This window comes from Micropterus dolomieu, linkage group LG22 (assembly GCF_021292245.1).
Source record: "Micropterus dolomieu isolate WLL.071019.BEF.003 ecotype Adirondacks linkage group LG22, ASM2129224v1, whole genome shotgun sequence".
Lineage (NCBI taxonomy): Eukaryota > Metazoa > Chordata > Actinopteri > Centrarchiformes > Centrarchidae > Micropterus > Micropterus dolomieu.
This window is the reverse complement of record NC_060171.1, coordinates 24,466,111-24,489,050: the sequence shown is the minus strand read 5'-3', so window position 1 is coordinate 24,489,050 and position 22,940 is coordinate 24,466,111. Positions and strand designations below refer to the sequence as shown.

The 22,940-nt window shown below is 38.9% G+C and overlaps 1 protein-coding gene, 1 long non-coding RNA gene and 1 pseudogene across 2 annotated transcripts; all 3 read left to right on the top strand.

Moving 5' to 3' along the window:
- The first annotated feature begins 3,347 nt into the window (after positions 1-3,347).
- etfbkmt (electron transfer flavoprotein subunit beta lysine methyltransferase) lies at positions 3,348-10,089 on the top strand. The gene is made up of 3 exons (XM_046038539.1): positions 3,348-3,908; positions 3,991-4,121; positions 8,755-10,089. Exons 1-3 carry the CDS (start codon positions 3,610-3,612, stop codon positions 9,102-9,104), a joined length of 780 nt encoding a protein of 259 aa, XP_045894495.1. The 5' UTR covers positions 3,348-3,609; the 3' UTR covers positions 9,105-10,089.
- An 8,371-nt stretch (positions 10,090-18,460) lies between these two features.
- LOC123961152 lies at positions 18,461-20,254 on the top strand. The gene is made up of 2 exons (XR_006822667.1): positions 18,461-18,521; positions 19,952-20,254. It is a non-coding gene; the product is annotated as an uncharacterized LOC123961152 (long non-coding RNA).
- Positions 20,255-21,992: 1,738 nt separating this feature from the next.
- LOC123961629 overlaps positions 21,993-22,940 on the top strand; it is a 15,856-nt pseudogene continuing 14,908 nt past the window's right edge.

The window sequence follows — 22,940 nt, the reverse complement described above, 5'->3', positions numbered from 1 at the left end:
AAATTCTATTGATCACTTTTAAAGCTCTTCATGGCCTCTCGCCTTGTTATATTTCTGACCTTTTAGTCCCATACGCACCAGCACGTACCTTGAGATCCTCGGGCAGAGGTCTGTTGTCTGTTCCAGAGTTTCGACTGAAAACTAAAGGGGACAGAGCGTTTGCTGTCAGGGCCCCGAGGCTCTGGAACAGCCTGCCCGAGGAAATCAGGTCGGCTGAGTCAGTGAACTCTTTTAAGTCCCTTCTTAAAACATACGTTTATAGGAGAGCTTTTCCCGATCTTATTTGACTTTATTTTATCCCTTTTATTTTATTATATTTTACTAATTTTATATTAAATTTTCATGCTCTTATCTTTTTTTTATATTATTCTTTACACTTGTTAAAGCACTTTGTAACTTGTTTTTGAAAAGTGCTCTACAAATAAGGATTATTATTAATTGTCATCTCAACCCTGGCTCTTGTTCTGCAGTGTGCAAAGTTGTAATGCTGCTTTGGGCCAGGCTCCGGATCAGGGTGAGCAAATAGGTCTGGCAGGGGTATCCTCTGTCGCATCAAACTCATCTATGATGATGCAAAGATAGTTACAAAATAGGACAAAAAATATATTGCTTATATTGGGATATAGCCTAGCTCTATATATTTCAAACTCACCACGAGCAAATCTAGTGCGCAATGTAGACTCACGAAAAATTCATTATCAGCTCTTTTCTTTTTTTTTTATTTATTTGTGTTTTTATCATATTTGTCTTTTTATTCTTCCTTTGCATTTCTACCCTATTTATTTCTGCCTGTTATTTTTTTTCATTTCTCTATGCATTTCTGCCTCATTTTGCAAATGTGGAGGGCCTGTTTCTCAAGGGGTAAACTTCTCCCCTATTGGTGGACTAGTCAAACGGCAGAGGACCCTGCATACATCAACAAGCTTGCTCCTCACAGTCAGATGGCTTCCTTCAGTGAACTGAGGTGTTTAGCAACTCTATTTGAAGACGATACTATCATCGTGTTCGTGTGTACGCTCTGACAGACAATGTTTCAATTTGCGGCATGGATGGACACAGACTTTATGAAATTAGCACAAAGATACACGACACAATGTCCGGTTTTCGAAATAAGGTGTTGACACAACGTATATACAGTATGAAAATAGGATTAGTTGGATTATATTCACAGGAAGTATAAAACATGTTACACGTGTCTGAACAATAATGCTGCGATGATGTGTTGAGAGGAAACCCGCTTGACACTGTTCTTGATCATAAAAGTTTATTAAATCAAAGAGTTCAGCATCAATTACAAGCTCTGCAGCAGCTTGGAGAGTGACCCAGCCTGATGACCACTCTGTCTCTCTGTACATCAAACATAGCTTATATAGGATATGTTTAGGTATCTGTTAGGTACCATAGAAGGGTTTGAATCTGCAAAATAAAAGGTCAAACCCATAGAAGGGTACAATACTATCTTGAGGTAACAAAACAAGGGGTTAGAGGTCAAATTCTATAGAAGGGTTCAGTCCCTTCAACCTACATAACCACCAATCACTGCTCTCCCCATAGAGCACCTTCCCAAAGGTCACTGACTAAAGTATTGGATACTACACATGTGTCTATTAAAAGTGGGGAAAAAAACACTAATGTTAGGGAAATTACTTTCCCTTTCATTTTGGTCTGGGACAACATTAAATAATTCCTGATGATGACTAGTCTATCACATTTGAGTTCAGGGTAACTCGGACTACATAAAGATTTGAAATTAAGCATTTTTGGCATAAAATATTGTCTTCAAATAGAGTTGCTAAACACCTTTAGTTTACTGAAGGAAGCCATCTGACTGTGTGAGGAGCAAGCTTGTTGACATGTGCATAGAATCAACCTCTGTGGTCTGACTGGTCCACCAATAGGCGAGAAGTTTGCCCCTTGAGACACAGCCCCTCCTCATTTGCATAATGAGGCAGAAATGCATAGAGAAATGTAAAAAGAACAGGCAGAAATAAATACCATTGTGGAAATAAATAGGGTAGAAAATGCACAGGAAGAATAAAACACACAAATATTAAAACGCGCACATAAATTAATACATTTACAAAAGAAGTAATTAATTAATAAAGTTGAAGATTATAATGGACAATAAATAAATAAGGTAAGTAGTACAAAGGTTAAAAAAGCATTTAAGTATTTATTTCATAGCCTAAATCATGACTTACTTGAAATCTCAGAAAATAGTCATCTTTCTGTCTCAGCACCTCAGACCTTTAAATTGCAATAAGTGTGTTAAAGTTCAGGCCTGTGCAACAAGAAAATCATATATGACACTATAAAAAAAGATGCCTGAATTACAACCTGGAAAAAGACACAGGTCTGTGTGTATCTGATCTCAGGCTGTGAACACACTGCCACACTGGCTCATATGCGGCAATTCCCATATTAAATCAAGTCACTACACTCGCTGGCCCTGACAGACAAGTACCAAAACAACCTCCGAGCAGATCTGTGGGTGGGCTGATCTCTAGCCACAGGGGTCAGCTTGGGGCTACTTCAGTGACAGGAAGAAAACTGTCCTCTAAGACTCCACTACCTCCTCCATCAAAAAGCAATATCTTTACACAGGGTGAGAACATAAGGGGTGCTGTAATTGCAGCCTCAGGCTCCAGTCCCCCCTGCCATGGGATCAACTTAATCTAGCATGACTGTGACTCTGTGAACCATCAGCTCTCTCACACACACACACAGTGTCACTTCACATTTTTAAACCTACAGCAGACTCTTAATTTCATGATTTATGTTCACTATCAACCACTCAAATCCTGTGTTGTGTTTCAGTTTGATGTAAAACCTTGTTTGTCTTAAATGCAATTTAATAGTTTTTAAATTGTATTCTGTTTTATATTTTATGTTTTTGTCTTCGCATGTCCAAGTCCCAGGTTAGATCGAATCTGCGTCTTGTTTTGAGTGTCTTCTTTTTTGTTTTGTGAATATTTGGACAAAAATGTTTGTGACTGACAGAATTTGACTCAACTCAAATTATAATTATCTAAAATTGGCTGACTGGTCACACTGCACTGATAAAGAGTTTGTTACTGATTACACATCATCCTCTTTTTGTGAAAATCTAAAATTAATGTAGCTATATTATGTCAATCCTAACTTTAAGATGTGTGTAACTGGCTACGGTTAATAAGAACTGCTGAAAATACAGGAAAATGTTGCCTGTTAACAGATTATATTCACGTTATATTAAAATCCAATATTAATCTATATTTTGAAAATACAACACATTAGGCCTTCTGTCTGTGTAGGAACCTTTGTGAGCGGAACGTAGATTGTGTGGCCCGGTTTCAGGAGGTCGATAGAACCTTTGTCCGCCACTATTATGTGTTCGTGTGGAAAACAACATGCTCTCAGATGGAGCTTTACTGATATTTAACAAGTCTGTGCTTCCTTATCTGTCAGATGTGTGATATTTAGATGTGTTGCTCTTTACCGACATTATGGCATGATTATTAGCTGCAGTGAGAAACACGAAAAACTGCTTCAAACAGCAGATATGTGGCTAACGGGACTAGCAAGAACGCTAGCCAGCTAGCTCAGCAGCTACAGTTGTCCAATAACTTGATGAACATGTGGAGACTTTTAACGCCCCCAAAATGTACTCGTTATGTTAAAATATGTTTCAGAGTATTAAAACAGGCAAACAGCCATAGGTGTTTTTCAATCAGCTGCCAGTCTGATGAATATATCCGGAGATTTATTTCAGAGCACACAGAGATAGTTGGGGAGCAGAGCCTGACTCCAGAGGTCAAACTGAGACTGTTCACCACAAACTGCAGGTTTTGGCGAGAAAGACCGGAGCTCTGGCCTTTTGGTGACCCGTACTGGGCCATATACTGGCCAGGAGGACAAGCACTCTCAAGGTAAAAGCTTAGCCTGAAAATAAACAGCTTGACAGTGTGAGTTAGTGCAGTTAAGTCTGATTTTATTGCCACCTCTCTGCAGATACCTCTTGGATAACCCCGGAGTGTGTCGGGGTAAGGCAGTTCTGGATCTGGGGAGCGGCTGTGGAGCCTCAACCATCGCTGCAAAACTATGTGGTGCTGTTCATGTAGTTGCTAATGACATTGACAACGGTATGCCGCTTTGATTATGACTCTTCATTTACTTTTTTACTTTTTTTCTAGTATCCTTTTGAACCATTTTTTAACATTATTTTTATATGATTTTACTCCCAAGCATTTTAGTACATGGACAAATCATTATATACTCACATCCAACACATACAGAGATATGTTCAAAACATATGGCCGACTACACCGTTCTGCAAAAATGTGCTGTAATTAACTCTCGATGTGTATTGTACATTTTGTACAGCTTTTATTGCACATATACTACATTGCTGCTCACGTGTCTTTGTTTTATTTTTTATGTAAACATTTTTTAGTTCCTTTGCTCGATTTTTATTCTGTTTACATATTTACCTTATCTATCTTTTGTGCTGCAATAACGCTTGATTTCCCTACCAGGGATCAGTAAAGTGTTCAAATTTGACAATTTTGGGGAAAATTTAATCATAGATTTGTTTAATGCACCTTCTCAGTGCTGCTATGGGACCATAGTCACCTGGTGATATTATTATATAAATCACTGTGTCTTCTGCATAATCATGGTGGGTTATTTTGTTGTTTTCATAATCTGCAATAGAGGGAGCATGTAGATGAGAATGCAGCCTCAGGGTAGTCCACGTAATTTTTTTATATACTCAGATGTGTAATTACTAATTAGCAATTACCAACCAATACACAGTAGTCCATGTGCTTCAAATAGGATTATAAAATAAAACAAGAAATTCCCTGAGCACAGCAACAACAGCCAGGTGTTGGTAGATAGCAGGATGTGGCTATAAAAAGTCAAAAAACAAACTACCGCACACTGATCTGACTTTACTGCATTTATTGTGAGCAACGTGTTTTGCCCATTGCTTCTTCAGGCACACACAGTGAAATTACAAAAACACTCACAGGTGTGCTACATAGACACTATGTGCGTGTGTGTTTATATATACACGAGAAAAATGTCAGAAAAAATGGAATGTACTGGTCATATGACCTACACAGTGTCTATTTAGCAAACCTGTGAGTGTTTTTGTAATTTTACTTTGTGAGCCTTAAGAAGCAAAACAAAACACGTTGCTGAGGATTATAACATGTTTAGCACGGTGCCAGAAAGTCTCACCCACGGCTCAGTCTAGTAATATGTTGTTGTGTTGACCGTGTCAAATGCAGCATTGAGATCTAGTAATACTAAGACTGAAACATTTCCACTGTCTGTGCTTAAGTGGATGTTAGACCTTAACAAGAGCAGTCTCTGTGCTGAGGTGTGGTCGAAATCCTGACTGGAAAACATCAAAACAGTTGTTTAAGGGCAACAAGGTTTTCAGTTGTTGAAAATCAGCCCTTTCAGTGATTTTTATTAATGAATGAATTTTGTTATTAAGAGTGACTGTGTGCCTGTAGAACATAGCCTAAGAGTAGAAGAGTGTTGACCATTTGAAGAAACACTTTTGAAATAGCCTGTAGGTAGAATATCAAGGCAGCAATTCAGATGTAGCACAATTTCTTCCAAGGTTTTATAGCTGATAGGAACAAATTGTGTCATGCTGATTTACTGGTTTTAAGTGGAAGCCAAACCCCTAAAAAACCAAGAACCACGGGAATAAACGACTACAGACCCGTCGCCCTGACCTCTGTGGTTATGAAGTCCTTTGAACACCTTGTGTTGTCCCACCTTAAATCCATCATAGACCCACTCCTGGACCCCCTGCAGTTCATCTACAGAGCCAACAGGTCTGTAGATGATGCAGTAAAAATGGCCCTACATCGTCCAGCACCTGGACTCCCCAGGAACCTATGTCAGGATCCTGTTTGTGGATTTCAACACCATCATCCCAGCCTTGCTGCAGGACAAGCTCTCTCAGCTGAACATGCCTGACTCCACCTGCAGGTGGATCACTGACTTCTTGACGGACAGGAAGCAGCACGTGAAGCTGGGAAAACATATCTCTGACTCCAGGACCATCAGCACCCCTCAAGGCTGCGTTCTTTCCCCCCTTCTCCCAAGTCACCACTGTGGACTCCTTTCGCTTCCTGCCCATCATCTCCCAGGACCTCAAGTGGGAGCTGAACATCACCTCCCTCACCAAGAAGGCCCAGCAGAGGATGTACTTCCTGTGGCAGCTGAAGAATTTCAGCTTGCCAAAGACAGTGATGGTGCACTTCTACACCGCCATCATTGAGTCCATCCTCACCTCCTCCATCACCTTCTGGTACGCTGCTGCCACTGCCAGGGACAAGGGCAGGCTGCAGCGTATCATTCGCTCGGCAGAGAAGGTGATTGGCTGCAATATTCCTTCTTTCCAGGACCTGTACGCCTTGAGGACTCTGAGGTCAGCAGTAAAAGTTGCAGCTGACGCCTCCCATCCCGGCCACAAACTGTTTCAGACTCTCCCCTCTGGCAAGAGGCTGCGGTCCATCAGGACCAAAACTTCTCGCCACAAAAACAGTTTCTACCCGTCTGCAGCTAGCCTCATCAACAAGGCCCGGGCCCCCCACTGACACTCCCTCCCCTCAAATAATGCAATTGTCTCTGCACATGTTAATATCACTTCATGTCATATCATGCACGAATCTGGCACATTGCACATATTTGTTGTTAATTTGTTGTTAATTGTAAATTGTTGTTTTTCCATTGTTGTTTTTATTATTATTTCTATTTTTTGTATTGTCAGTTGTATTATTTTTCTCTATTCTTCTGTTATTCATATATAACTTGCATTTGTTTATTACATATTTATATATTTCTACATCTATTTATGACAGCTGTATGTTTGTCTGCGTGTAGCACCTTAACACCAAAGCAAAGTCCTTGTATGTGTAAAACACTACTTGGCAATAAAGCTCCTTCTGATTCCGATTCTACAGAACCGATACCTAATATGGAAAAACAGTTTGTCAAATTTTCTGAAATTTGAGGCAGATTCATTGCATGACTTGGTGGATAAAAGTTCTGGGGCTACTGACACAGGGAGGTGTTGTCAGCCTGTCAACAGTAGCAAATAAGGCTCCTGCATTGTTACTTTTTTCAGCACAAAAGACGGCCTTGAGTTTCTCATTTTGAAGACTCTTTATAGATGTCATAACGCAACTGGAGATTTGTTTCTCGACTGGCTCTTTTTAAAATTTTTACCAGCAAGATATTTCTCCAGGGTGCTCTTTTGTGACCAGAGACTACCTTTATCTTAGTGGGGGGCAATGGCATCAATTACGTTAGTACTTTTACAACTGAAATTATCTGTAGGATCAAGTGGGGGCGGATGTGGAAGAGAAAGCCTGAATGACCGTTGTGTGATAAACTCTGGTTGAACATTTGTGGCCACTAAGATTGTTATCTCAGAGAATATGTAGTCGGGGGGAAGAGATCGAGATAAGTTATGTCCTGAACTCTGAGGTCCGGAGAGTCAAGTCAAGTTGATTTTCTCTACATAGCCAAATATCACAAATTTGCCTCAAGGGGCTCTTGTGAGGGAACTTTCCTGAAGGTGCACAATGTGGGTTAAAGGTGAGGTGCAGTTTAAATGCATGTCACGTTTAGGTCACTCGTAGACCTAGAAATAGAATGACCTCAGTCTAAATGGTTACAGATTATCTACCCTTCAGAATGTCACCTGCTAATTCCAATGTGAATTTTTTGAGTTCAACATCCAATAAGATGGAAGAATCCACATTTATGCAGGAGGAGGACATGTACTCCTAAATAAAAATAAAAATTAGGAGCACACAAAGAAATTTAGGAGCACCGTGTTCCAGTAACTCAAGAGTTTATTAACATTTTATTAAATGCATATCTATACTGTGTGTGCTCCTTGTGTGCAATTACGATGTGAAAACCAGTGGAGGACTATGGTAAGCATTAGATCTTAACATCCAATAAGATGGAAGAAAACACATATTTATGCCAGAGGAGAATAGCCTTGTATCCCATGGACTCCATGGGGACTGTAAAGGGATACATATTGTGGACCAAGAGGGAATCTTCAGTAGTACTGTACTGTCAGTCTGTACTGCTTTTGTCTTTCTCCTTGGCCTTGACTCTTTATAGATGTCATAACGCAACTGGAGATTTGTTTTTTGATGCCTCGGCAAGATATTTCTCCACCTTTACCTTAGTGGGGGGCAATGGCATCAATTACGTTAGTACTTTTACAACTGAATATTATCTGTAAGATCAAGTGGGGGCGGATGTGGAAGAGAAAGCCCAAATGACCATTGTGTGATAAACTCTGGTTGAACATTTGTGGCCACTGAGATTGTTATCTCAAAGAGAACATGTAGTCGAGGGGAAGAGACTGAGATAAATTATGTCCCTGCATTGAGTGCCTCTTTCATCTGGTCTGTGAACTCCAGGAGGTGAGAGGAGCAGACTCCTGTTAGGCAATTTCCATCTGTCCTTAAAATGATGTCTGTAGTCCCCCAAGTGTTTAAATTGTCAATAAAGTGCACTGAAGGGAGGACACATGCAGTTGAAAGCCAGGTGGTCAGTGTCAACAATCTGCTTAATTTCCTAACTCCTCTATTTGTGTCAAGAGCTTTGAAAATTGAAACTCTGTTGAGAAAATTGAGCTAAAGCAAACGTGAAATGCTGTAATATGACTGTACCTAAAGCATGCGATACAAGATAAAGTACTGAACGTGCCTGTTTGTGTTACAGTTGCAGCTATTGCGACCCAGATGAACTGTGAGCTGAATGGTCTGGAGCCACCTGTTTGTCTGACTGACAACATGATTGGTTCACAAGCCAGTTGCTTTGACCTGATCCTGCTAGGTGACATGTTCTATGATGAGGCCCTTGCCACCAGCCTTCACAGCTGGTTGGACCGCTGCGTCAAAACCCACGGCACCAAAGTCCTGATCGGAGATCCTGGAAGGGCCCAGTTTGAGGAACACGGCATCCGACAACTCCTGCGTCAGCTGGCTCAGTATGAGCTTCCTGAGTCTGTCAGAGAGGAGAACTACGGTCTAACCTGCAGCCGTGTTTGGTGCTACCGTCCTGAACTCTGAGGTCCGGAGAGTCAAGTCAAGTTGATTTTATTTATCTAGCCAAATATCACAAATTTGCCTCAAGGGGCTCTTGTGAGGGAACTTTCCTAAAGGTGCTCAATGTGGGTCAAAGGTGAGGTGCAGTTTATATGCATGTCACATTTAGGTCACTCGTAGACTTAGAAATAGAATGACCTCAGTCTCTAAAAAATGTTTATACTGCCGTTTTTCTCTGTGGGTGAATCACGACACCAGGGTAAAAAGTAATGAGCCATTGCCTAGAAGCCAAGGACAACAGATATGGTGCTCTGCTTCACTCTTAGATGTTTACAGATTGTCTACCCTTCAGAATGTGACCTGCTAATCCCAATGTGACTTAGGTAAGCATTAGATTTCAACATCCAATAAGAAGGAAGAATCCACATATTTAGGCAGGAGGATTACATGCACTCCTAAATAAAATAAAAAATTAGGAGCACACAAAGAAATTTAGGAGCACAGTGAAAAATGTTTATTAGTTTATTAACATTTTATTAAATGCATATCTATACTTTGTGTGTGCTTCTTCTCCTTGTGTGCAATTACGATGTGAAAACCAGTGGAGGACTATGGTAAGCATTAGATCTTAACTTATCCATATTGTGGACCAAGAGGGAATCTTCAGTAGTTCTGTATTGTTACTCTGTACTGCTTTTGTCTTTCTCCTCGGCCAAGTTAGTAAATATTCCTGCTTAAGACATCCTGAGATTTCCTGAGGCCTTCTTCATCAATAAGTTGAATAGGTCACCATAATTTTACTGCACAGCTTTACAATCCATACAGCATGCGACACCCTCTTTCCTTAGACCCTTGATTTAGATAAGAAAAAAAACCTCCCCTTTTAACCCCTTCCAGGACAAACAGACAAACAATAGATGTGCATGCAGAAGAGACCAACATAGTAAAATTACAGAAGTGACAATCAGGATGATAAAATTATAGATGGATTAAAATCATATCTTCTCTGCTTTCTTGTTTGAATGTGATTAATATGTCACATATACTCACCTGTAGTTGTTTTTCTCAGTTTTCACTTTATTGTACATAGTAATAGAATGAGCATACTGTGGGAAGTAAAATGTGGCTTTACAGCTAAAACGTATAATATTGTAAAAAAACAAAAATGAAAGTGTTCCTTGATGTGGGAGAACTGGGAACGGTTGTTGGTATCATTTTTCCAACCTGATCTCACAGAAATACGTGAGGAGGTCATTTCATGTATTTCTGTGAGATCAGGTTGCATTTTTCACCCTGTGCTAGATCTAGATAGTAAAGCCCGTGTGTGTGAATGCCAATTAGAACCAGGCATGTTGGGAGGCTTTGAGTTATGTGACAGCCAAGCAGATCCCACAGACTACGAACGTTTTGTTTTTCTCTTGGTTTTCACTATAAGAAGGTGCATTTATGAGACAACACTCAGAAACTGCTCATTTTGCTCCTCTCTGTGTACACAATCAAAGAAACTTGTATTCACAGATATGTTTATTCAGTTTTTTTAAATAACCTGAAGGAGACAGAATGTCTCTACAATACAGAATTTAACAACATTTTCTCAAAGCAATGAATTTTGTAGTGCAGTGTTCAAAGCTATCCATTTTATACATTCATTATTTCACTTATTCCTACTTCTCTAATTTACAAAAAACAAAACAGAGTCTAGAGATTAGTACCAACACAGAGCCCCAAAGTGTTCAAAAATAATTACAGAGTACAGAGATGCTCACAAGTCTCTAAGCCAAGTCAAGTCTCAAGTCTCTCGTGGTTATAATGTCACCTGCTGCGTTCAATCCAGGCTGCTTATAACACTGCATAGCTATAAGGGATTCTGTAACTGTAACCTGTTTTTCACTTACAGAGCACAACGTTGTAATGTGCAATGCATCTACAACTAATCACAGCTTTTGAACTACTGTAAGTTAACACACACCCCCAGACTCTCAAACCAGTGTAACGTTACATGATCAACAATAAACCTGTTACCTTTTTGCAGTCAACGATAATAATTAACGTGATGGCAGCCAGCGGAACGTAAATGATTACATTAATCATCTACCACTCTGGAAAGGCCTCGCCAACCGCATCTGACAGGCAAACACCCTGCCATCATTCAAGCAGGGCCTCAAAACCCAACTTTTCAAGCTAGCATTCCCCAGTTAAACTCTTCCCTTCTCTACCCATCCCTCCATTTCACTCTTTCTTTTTTAACTACCTTTCTTTAACTTTTTCTTTTAAACATGTAGGCTACTTCCATTCCCTTCTCCTTTCCCTCCCTTTCTTTCTCATCCCCTCATTTTATGATTCCTTTTTAAATATAAATTTCTATCTTACCCTGTGTTCACACTGTAAAGCGCTATACAAGATAAATTTATTTTATTATATGTGACTGGATATTTTTTGTGGGACAAAGATTTTGCTTTCTGTTGTCAATTATTCAACACAGATTTTAACCGTTCTTCCATAATAAACAAACTGTTCCTTGTGCAAGATTTAGTGTCTAGATGCCTGAGACATGCCTCTTTTAAATCTCTTCTCAAATCTCACTATTATCGTATGTCCTTTTTATAAACATTATATTATTGCTGTTGTATTTTTTAATGCTGATTTTATTGTTGATTTTTTTATTTTATTTTCATTTACATTTTTAAGTATGGATCATGTTTGTTTCACTGTACAGCACTTTGTAACTTGGTTTTGAAAAGTGCAATACAAATAAAGTTATTAGTAGTAGTAGTAGTAACCATCTCATCTGTAAGTGGAATGGAAGCCACTGGGTCTGTAGAGTCCTCTTCAAGACAGAGCAATGATATAGTGACAAATAGACACCACAAAATAAGCATTTTCTGAATTTGTTCCCACTGTGGCACAAGTTATTGTTGTTGTCCTGGTTTGTTGATGTTGTTTTTCACCTCAGGAAAAAAAAAAGAATCTTAAGCGACAGAAAGTGTGGTTTTAGTAGAGCTCGTTAGATAACCACAATGTAATGTAAGGGATGTGATAAATAGACTGAAGATTGCATTCTGGTTAGTATAAACTGAATAAAGGCATTTGCCATTAGACGCCTTCTAAAGTGAAGGTTTAAATTAAAACATAGTCTGGAATGTTTGTTTGGTCTGATGGGCTTCAGCACATAAACCTTTATTGTTGTTTTGTATCTTTACATGGAAGCTGTGTTTTGCTAGGAGCCGGTTGTTTTATGGTGTTAGTGGACTGCATGTCGTTAGCTGCCGTGTTGTCACTGTAATCTGAGAGGCTCGGGAGCGGCACAGGGCTGAATCCGACCCGGTGTCCTCACATTAAAAACAGATGCAAGCAACAGAGAAAAAAGGCGTGTGCTTCATTTCTAAGTGAGTTTTGAGCCCATTAACATTAAGGTAGTGTAAATTTTATTTATTAATAAGTAATTTCATTGTATAACCTACATATAGTTCCTTTAAATGGATAGAAAAACTCTTAATTAGGTGAATTATGTTGAACATTAACAAATGCTCTCATTGTTCATTCAAAATTTCTTTCCACCTCGGTCAGAACAACATGCTGTGTGCGTGTGTAGGGGGACACAGCCTGCGGTAATGTTGAAAAGAGAGCAGAGACAGTTGGAAGAGAGGAGGGAAATCAGAATCTCATCTAAGCAGCATGACTCGATGACTTCATGATTTCAGACACCTTTTCCTGAGAGGGAAAAATGATGTGTTTTCCCTGAGTTGCCTGTATTGGTGTTTATCTCCCATGCAGTTGAACCTGTTTGTCCTCACATAGCAATTATAAAACTTATGATGCATGCAATGTTAAAACAGACTGTGAGACAGACAACAGCTTTTATGCCATGTAACAAAGCAACCATGAGTTGTTTTCTGACAGAGAAACCCTGAGTGCTGATGGGTACGTGGTTTAGTCTCACCTGTTAAACTTTTGTTTTGTAGCATGGTGTGAGGAAAAACAGGTACTTGAAGGCCCTAGATGGTTCATAATGGGAGAGTGAACACATCACTGCCATTCTTGTGTTTCTCCAGAGATCTTTGATCAAATATTCAGTTTGAAGTTCATATCTAGGAATGATTTACTTTTCTTCTAGTGAGTGTTGTAACATTGAATAAATCTGCTCCTCACTGAAAACTGTGTCTGATCGTCCATTAAACTGATGCGTTTGAACATATCACACACACACACACTTCTGACAATATAGCCCTGTCTATTACAGTTTTTCACAACTGCTAAAACACTAAACCCCATTCTCTGAACCCAATGCTCAATGGCCTAAACCCATCTGCCGAATCAGTCACAAGTTCAGGGAGTTGAGACACTAATTGCAAATCTCATCCACTCTTTTTGCAAAACTCTAAACACATTCTCACTCACTAAAACATACTTGTGTTGCAAAATGGTAAATACTTGCAGCAAAAGTTAAACACAGCTACAACACAGCTGTCATCTTTTACACACAACAACTCATAATTCTGCACACTTGTTCCTACTGATGTGATCAAACCAAAATGTAGTCAAGTCCCTGGCCAGCGTCGTGGCAATGTCACACTTTGACCAAGCTATAATTAAGGGACAGTTTCTTTACCCTCATTCAACCTTGGGAACAGTTTATTACAGGTTTTTTTTTACAATTGCTAACAAGCATTTTTCAGTACTGAGTTTACTTTTTTTTATGTTTTCAGAGTGTACTTTTTTTGAGTTTACCACAGTGAGCACAACAGAAGTCTACGTGGACCAAACTGAGACTTGCCTTGCTGTAATACAAAATGCATTGATTTAACACAAAAGACATTCAATGACCACAGCTTTCAAAATTCAAGAATTCCTTTCTCACTCAACGTCAACCACCAGAAAAACCATGTGCATCCACAGCCAATTTTGCAAATGCTTCCATAGTGAACTGTTGTACAATTTAATTTAAGTTCAAAACCGCACATACATTCAAATGAACAGCTATTTGCCAAATTACAAACCCCATTGAAATACATTCAAAATCTTAAAAAAAAGATGGTTGTGGAGACAAATAGTGAAATAGTATTGTCTGAAATTCTGTAAATGATACCAACGACAGGTCATTCCCATCTCAGTTACAACTCTACCCTGGTCTTTTCACCTAGTGATCTCATGACCACCTATAAAAGGAGACATCTTTGGAATGTGTTTTGTTACACCTCCACTTCAAAATGGAGCCTGCAAGGGAGAGAAAGACTGCTATAGAGAGGAAGAGGATTCTGGGTGTGTGGTGATGTAAGACAGCTGCAGAGATGACTGAGAGCTGTAGTCTCTGATGACATTAGGGCTACTGTGGTAACCAGGTAATCAACCATGGGCTATAATTGAAAGACACTGGTCTCAGAGAGCAGCCAAATGTGGCCCGCTCAACGGTGGCATCAATTGTCTTGTATTTCTTCTTTAGGACCCAACGTCCAACCCCCATAGGGGAGATATCTTTTAGAGGGTCATGGTGCTGGAAAGTCATCACACACCCCATGTTTTTATCTACGTGGACTTGGCCAAAATACGCCGGTGAGGACAGATTTTGATTGGCAAAAGAGTTAAAGTCAGTGTCCCAGGCCAAAGGGGTGCCAGTGTTACCATGTGTGCAGTGATATCCTCTGATGGAGAAAAAGTAAACTCAGTACTGGAAAATGCTTGTTAGCAATTGTAAAAAAAATAAAAAATAAAAAAAAACTGTAACACTGACCATCTTCTTATATTTCTGGGTGGTCTTAGGGATTTTGTGTTTGAGTCTTTGACTGAAACTCATTTACTAGGGAAAATCTCTTACAGACAGTTGTGGAGGGTTTTCCTCCTTTGCTTGGCAAGGGACAAGGTTGCATGTGATGAGGATGAAGTCTCTTACTGTATTGAGTTTGATTTTGCAGATGCACAAAATTTTTGAGTGTAAAGTGCTTTTCATTTATAGTTTTCTTTGTTCTTACTTGGGCTTACTGCACTACATGCCCTGAACACTGTGTTCTCAGTTTTATGATGTAGTGTCTAAAGAATGCAAAATGTAAAAAAATTTATTGATTGGCTGTGTTTATGTTTTGAAATCATTGTTTGATTTTGGGTACATGTAAAATGTTTTTGAGGCAAGTGTTTTGCCAGAAGAGTCAGGGGTTTTGTGAATATAGTTTAAAAAGTTTTGAAAATATGGGTGAAGGTTTCAAGAAATGTGTCTTAGCAATTGTGAAAAACTGTAACAATCACTGAGCCACTGAGGAACACCCTCTCTCCCAGAAAGCAGAGATTAGTAGCAGGAACAGCAATGCTTACAAAGTCACTTAAGAGGCCTGTTAACAAAACTGATATGCTGTTCAACATCTGCATGAAGAACATTCGACCAGAAGAAGCCAAATGAGTGAATCTGTGAAATACTCTTTTGAAATATGAGGGTATTGGTTGTCATAAATTTGTGATAAGGTTCATCACTAGGTGGCACTAAAAATTCCTTTGATCACCCGCTGTGTCTTTAATACCTGGTGTCTGCGTCTCAAGTGCTTGTTTATGGTGCAAGGTGTAGGCTGACCTTTGATCTCTGAACAGACAGGCCTGGGTCTTGTTAGATCCCGAGTTACCCCTGTTCAGGAGGTACTGGGCCAGCTCTCCGTCTTAAAGGGTCCATTCCTCTAGGCCTATGGGTATTACCCTATTAGGTATAACTGTTTAAGCTGGTGTCGAAGAAATTCGCCTAGCTTCTAACTGTCTTCTTCCAAACGCCTACCCTGCTTACTCTGAAAAGGCACCTGACTGAATAGCCCTAGAGCCAAATACCACCTCAGTCATGCCCATTAATGACAGCTCTCTTCTCATTGATCAGTGCACTTGACACCTATAAGAACCTTAAAGATGTTAAACACACCTAATGAATTACTACCTTAGTAAAGAAATAAATTCACTGTCTACTACTGGTATTTTAATTGCAGTGATCTCTCTCTGACTCCTCTTTATATATGCTATGCTTTATATATGCTCCATGCATAGCTGAGTTTTCAGCCACCACCCTTTTCCTGTCTACGTGACTACTGTCACATTGATTGTTCATCCCCAAATTCAGTTGGGCCAAAGATTCTCTCCCAATGACTCATAGTCATAAGACTGTTACACCCATCTCATTATTTATTTGACACTCAGAAGAACAATTCAATTTATTCATCTTCATATCATGTTTATACCAAAAATCTTTCTTTTAATCATTATTAAAACTCAACTTATTTGACAGTCTCTAAGTACACACAGGGGCAGGTTGTATTGTATTTCCTTCTAATGTAAATTACAAATATTTCCATATTATGGATGATTATATAACTGCTTATGCTTTGTTGAAATTTGAAAATGTTATTTAGGTGATTGTCTAATTGTATGTCACTGCTAGAGTGTAGATTAGATTAAAAGAACTGTGAAGTAATTACTGCTGACAACCAGCAGGCTAAAATGTGATGCAATGCAAGATCAACAACACAGAGGCTTCAGCCTCTACAGCACAGCATTGCCCTCAGGCAACGGAAAGTTTTCTTAAGCCCCATATCCAGTACTTGTTTCTTTAAATGATCGCAACCAATTAGAATGGTCACTATGAAGGACCATTTGAAGGCAGAACTTCCTTTTCTGGCACTTGGTCATAGGAGCAGGTGGTGTGAGAAGAAGGAGAGATTGTTTGCTTTAGAAATCTTATTTAAAATGACATAAACTTTAATTAAAAAATATATTTGTGTGTATGAAGGTGTAGAGAAGTCTTTTGTCAGGTTTATGACTTTATATTTTATTTTGCATGTTTAGAAATGCAGTTTTTCTTTTTGTTGCCTCAGGGAAACGTTGTGAACAAGGGCTACATGTATTTATTTGTTTAGTTTTACTTCTATATAACTAAAGAGCAGGATTTGTCTGTTGGGCAAATACCTGACAGTGAGGACAGTGAGATAGATGGCAGGGACAGTGAGGTGGAGTGGACTGGAGAAAAAGGTTTGAGCAGAAGTGAAATAATACCTTCAGACGTTCTTTCACTAGCTCTGGTCGTCATTCAAATGATAGGTTTATACAGCAGACACTATATAAAATATATATTTAAAATAGGGGTCAAATATCAAGTGGTAGTTATTGGCATCTTACTGGTATCTAGGTATCTGTCAGTAAAAATATATAAAAAGGGAGCATGAAGATAAAGACACAGATGAAGATGACTGAATGATCTCTAACTAGGGTTGGTATTGTGAACCATTTCCAAGAACCGTGGATTTGGATTCTGCTTATCAATTCCTAACTTTCTGCATGTTTCAGTGGTGCTCCTCACTGAACTGAAGTGAGCATTTTATAGTTTGTGTATAGTAAGTGTCACTTACTAACGTCAAGTCATTTGTTACGCAGTACGACAACAAAGCAACGTCTCACACTCAGGTACAAAACACAGGTGAGCTGACATTCACCTTTTATACTGAAGGGAAACAAATGATATCAACAGATGATTCCAACATATAGGCTATTTTTCTTAGATACGAGTGCCCAGAGACTCCTTTCACTTTAGCCATAAAGGGGAAGATGAGCAAAGAGCAAGTGGATAAAGGTCACACAGTGGTGACAAGATATGTGGTGAAAGAGTTGGAATCAGAACCGAGATTCAATAAGAACCAACATCAATAAGTAGCATTGGAATCAGATTCAGAATCAATAAAAGTAAAACAATGCCCGACTCTATCCCTAACCAGGATGTCCACTTGGACAGTAGGAACACCAACAGTAATAAAGAACTGCTTTTTGAAGTTTCACAGGGAGTGAAATGTCATTACATAAATAACATTATATGACATGACACACAACATGATACAAACTGTGTGAAATCCAATTGATGTGTGTTTCAAGTGTATAGTTCCTTTCTGCTTAATTTATGCCATTTTCTAAAAAGATTTATGATTTTGTATTACCAACTGAGCATTTTCTTATGATCTGTGAATTCATAACATTCTATATGATTCACTACCATTGTTGCACAATGGGGCAATGGAAAAAGATTTGGGGCTGGGAAGGTCCAAAAAAAAAAAGTTTTATCAATAGAACCACGAAATGATGTGGAAATTTTTTAACATGTACCATAAAATGTGCAGTAGAGGGTTAATTCAAATGCAGGACACTGTATCACCAGTGTAATACTATGTTGTGTATACTAAGTTTAATTGAAGAACGATCAAGTTCTTTTAAAAACTTTATTCGTCGAGCTAATCGCACCGACAGTGGACTCAGCCACGTGGCAAAGGACACCTGAAAGAACAGCCTAATTGCCAGACCGAGGACGGTCAACACTTGAGGGTTTTTCTTCATTCCAGACAAGGAGAACCCCGGAGAATTCCCTAGCAGAAAGCCAGGAATCAGGCAGCTAGCGTGGGACCCGTGCAACAGGCCAAGGCAGGCCGCCGACCCACAGTAAGGCAAAACAAGGCATTCTGTAGTCAGTGTTGTCCCATAGTTGTTAATAGATTATCTTTAACTCTTAAAACTCATAGCTTGCATTCATTAGCTGCCCGTATGAGTCAAATGCTCCCCACAATAGAACCCACATTCTCATTGTTTAGCCATTGTTTATTTCTTGGATGTATATTTTAACCACATTTTTATATTCACCTTAATTAGTTAATAAATTCACTGTAATCAAAGGAATTGTGTGTATTGCCTATCTCCAAGTTCCTGCCACGAGAATTTACCCCTTCAATATGAGACTGACTGATTGATTTAAGATAATTGAGCTGATCACTAGTGAATAATTGTATAATTATTAAAGCCATACTCAGGGAATCCCGAGACCCTGGGCGAACGGAAACTCGGGTGGTGTCCCGCGAGATCTTTATGAATGAATATTCTCTGAATATTAAAATTCATAATTTTGGTATTAATTCTCATAAATTTATTAGATCAAATGTATACATACAACAAGATAAACTTTCACCGATCCACTCATGAATATGGCAACACAGGCTGCTTGTTACAGACTGCCCTGTAAAATATTGCCTATATATTACACTCTAAAAATGGCAATTCATATTGCTAAGCATAAAAAACACTACACTGTAAACCTGTATAACTGACTTTATTAAATCAACTCTCTTTTAGCATTGCCTCAGTTCGTCCGTTTCAAGTGAGGTCTTATCACTTTCAGAACAGTCTTATAAAAAAAAGCATTAGTTGAGTAAATGTCCAACTAATCATTCACTTCACTCACTAAATTAGGGTTGTTTAGAAACATTGTTAAGGATTGTATAGTGGGGCAGTGGTTACTGTTGCCTCACAGCAACAAGGTTCTGGGTTTGAACCTTGGTCGCCCCAGGCCTTTCTGTGTGGAGTTTGCATGATCTCCCTGCGTCTGTGTGGGTTCTCACCTTGCCAAAGTAGTGGTTGTATATGTAGTAGTGGTAGTATGTAATCATTTATGTCCTGCTGGCTGCCATCACATTAATTGTTACTGTTGGCTGCAAACAGGTTACAGGTTTATTGTTGCTCACGTAACATTACAGTTTTATTTAGTTATAATGTTACACTGGTTTGAGAGTCTGGGGGGGTGTTGACTTAAAGTAGTTCATAAGCTGTGATTAGTTGTAGACTTGTTAGCATCTCTGCTATATAGGGTATAATAATTCTCACTATACATTCGGACAGCACCACAAAATGGCGAGCTCACTATATAGTCCACTATATACTGAGTAGTGGGTGATTCCGCGTCTGATTATTGACCAGTCAGGAACATCTCTTTCCAACTCAAAAGCATACAGTAAGAAATGAAGTTACAATGTCTTACTTAGAATTTAAGTTTGTTGCCTTGTATTAAGTATAAAGTTTTCTCATTTTCTTCTTATTTACAGAGAGCCTGTGCTGTCACTAGTGAGGTGAAATCTATGGGACCCATCTGCAAAGAGCCTGAAAAAACACTATCACAGTTCTCAAATGTGGATGTCTTGATCACTTATGCAGTTTCTGAACCATCCTGGAATTTCTTGGCAGCTGTATGAAACTGACCTTCCTGCAGTTGCATAAGCCACAAAAACAAGTAGATGGAACAGCATACAGTCACTAGTTGAATATGACTGGGATCTCTTTATTAGTAATGAATAAAACATGTACCTCTGGTCAATCTTCACATTGATGAATAAAAGGATAAAACGTGACCAGCCCACCTTTAGGTTATTTGCCTATACTGTGTGTTTTTATTCAACACAAATCTTTTATCAAAGACGCCTTCGGTACAGGGAGTACACACATGCTCAACCAAAAAGTATTCAATTTTGTCACAAGTTTATACGTCCAGACTTCTGGTATAACATGTCATGAGATATTGAAACAAGACACATTCAGTGTCTTCATTCACACGAACCAGTGTGCACGTGACATACAGTAACAGACAGCATATCCTCAAGGTCCTTCTAATCATGACTGCCGGATAACTTGCAGCTCGCACACAAAGTTGGCACTCGATGCGCCTCCTTTTAACTAATAATGATAAGGCAGAAACCAATCATTTCAATATGAATAATTCAATTCCTCATACCCAATATGAGTTGTTACAAACAGATTTTGTCATATTGCACATTTAATTGAAAAACCTTGTATGTGTAAAACCACCCCCAACAGTTCAGAATAGATAGATTTTTCAGCATGGAGCGCCATGCTCATTAACTGACTTCAAAAAAGTCACTACTCCCACTGAACTCCTGCACTCACATCTCGTCTTTGTTTTAAGTAATCTCTCGAGGCCTGTGTTGTGCTCCAGCTGCACAGATCTGTCAACACAACTCCTGCACGACTTGCTTGTGGACCGTGCAGGCATGAAGATAACCACATTGTACAACCTGAAGCCAAGTTTGTGTCTCTTTTCCATAACACACGCATCATAATAGGCCCCCAGTGACTCAAACTCATGCGTTAACTCCCACATATGCACCCACTATTTTGTCAGTGGGTAATATAATTTTTTCCTTCACTCACATTTACCTTCTTATTGTAGGGTTGACGTAAGGGTTGAGAAGGGGTTGGGTGTTGGCGTACCATTGTATGTTGTGATTGTGGTGTGTGTGTGTGTGTGTGTGTGTGTGTGCCAGTGAAGGGCATTAAGTACATGGTATATGCTCTTGAACAATGTCTGATGTTTTATGTTTGATATGCCGTGTATTTTTGAATAATGTCGATATTTATATTGTATGTATTTGTATTTATTTGTATTTGGGGACTGCAGATGTAAATTAGCCTAAGGCTAACTCTGGTGTAATGCATCAAATTTTTACATTTATGTTATTAATTGCACATGGTCCCTTCTAAATAAAAATTAATAAAAAAAAAACAAAAAACACAATAATCTGATAAAGTGATCACAACACTCATGTCTCTGGCATAAAGATTCTCAGAGGTCTTCTATTTAATTAATACGTCTAACAGATGTATGCAGTTAATCCATGTGGCAATGTTTTGACCTCTTATCAGGTTTCCTTGCCTCAGGACTGACTCAGGATGACAGATAAGCACAAGTTCTGCTCAGTAAATGAAGATATCTCTGCTTCTGCATACAACCACAACCTGTCTTCGCAGTGGCTGGGCAGTGGTTGCTGAAATGGTTAAAGAAGCGGACTGTTGTCAAATCAGTGAAGATGTTCTCTTAATTTGCTTGTGTTTTGTCGATTTGCATCTGTTAAGTTGTCTTACATTGCAGGGCATTGAGGGGCGCCATAGAGCAGGGCCATTCTGAAAAATGAGTACTTAGTCCTTTAAAGTAGAGGTAAGAAATTATTTTAAAAAATTTTTTTTCATGTTCGCTACAATTGTCACTATGTCCGAACTGCTAAATAATATTCTTAAGGGGCTTAACTGATGTAACAGGGAAAGCTAAGACAGGTCAAGCATGGAGTCAGGTACATGGACATAGACATAAAAAGAGGCTTCAGCACCTTTTCTTCCTCAAGAGTAAGTGCCCTTTTTTGTTTGTTTGTTTGGTTTTAAATAAATTGATATACAGTATATTTATTCCTGTTTCCACACAGCCTGTCAAACAAACATATCTATTGGGAAAAAAACTAAATATCAGGTGGGAAGATAATAATAATAATAATAATAATCCTTATTTGTAGAGCACTTTTCAAAAACAAGTTATAAAGTGCTTTAACAAGTGTAAAGAATAATACAAAAAAACAAGATAAGAGCATGAAAAATTAATATAAAATTAGTAAAATACAATAAAATAAAAGGGATAAAATAAAGTCAAATAAGATCGGGAAAGGCTCTCCTATAAAAGTATGTTTTAAGAAGGGACTTAAAAGAGTTCACTGACTTAGCCGACCTGATTTCCTCGGGCAGGCTGTTCCAGAGCCTCGGGGCCCTGTCAGCAAACGCTCTGTCCCCTTTAGTTTTCAGTCGAGACTCTGGAACAGACAACAGACCTCTGCCCGAGGATCTCAAGGTACGTGCTGGCGCGTATGGGACTAAAAGGTCAGAAATATAACAAGGCGAGAGGCCATGAAGAGCTTTAAAAGTGATCAATAAAATTTTAAAGTCAATTCTAAAACATACTGGGAGCCAGTGTAATGAAGCTAAAATAGGAGTAATGTGGTCATATTTCTTTGTTCTGGTTAAAAGCCTGGCAGCTGAGTTCTGGACAGTCTGGAGTCGATCAATAGATTTTTGGGTTAAACAGGTGAAAAGGCTGTTGCAATAATCCAGGCGTGATGAGATGAAGGAGTGTAAAATGGTCTCGTTGTCCTTAAAAGTTAACATAGATCGAATTTTTGCTATATTTCTAAGTTGATAAAAACATGATTGAACAAGCTTTGTGGTGTGCTGCTCGAAATTTAAATTACTATCAAACCA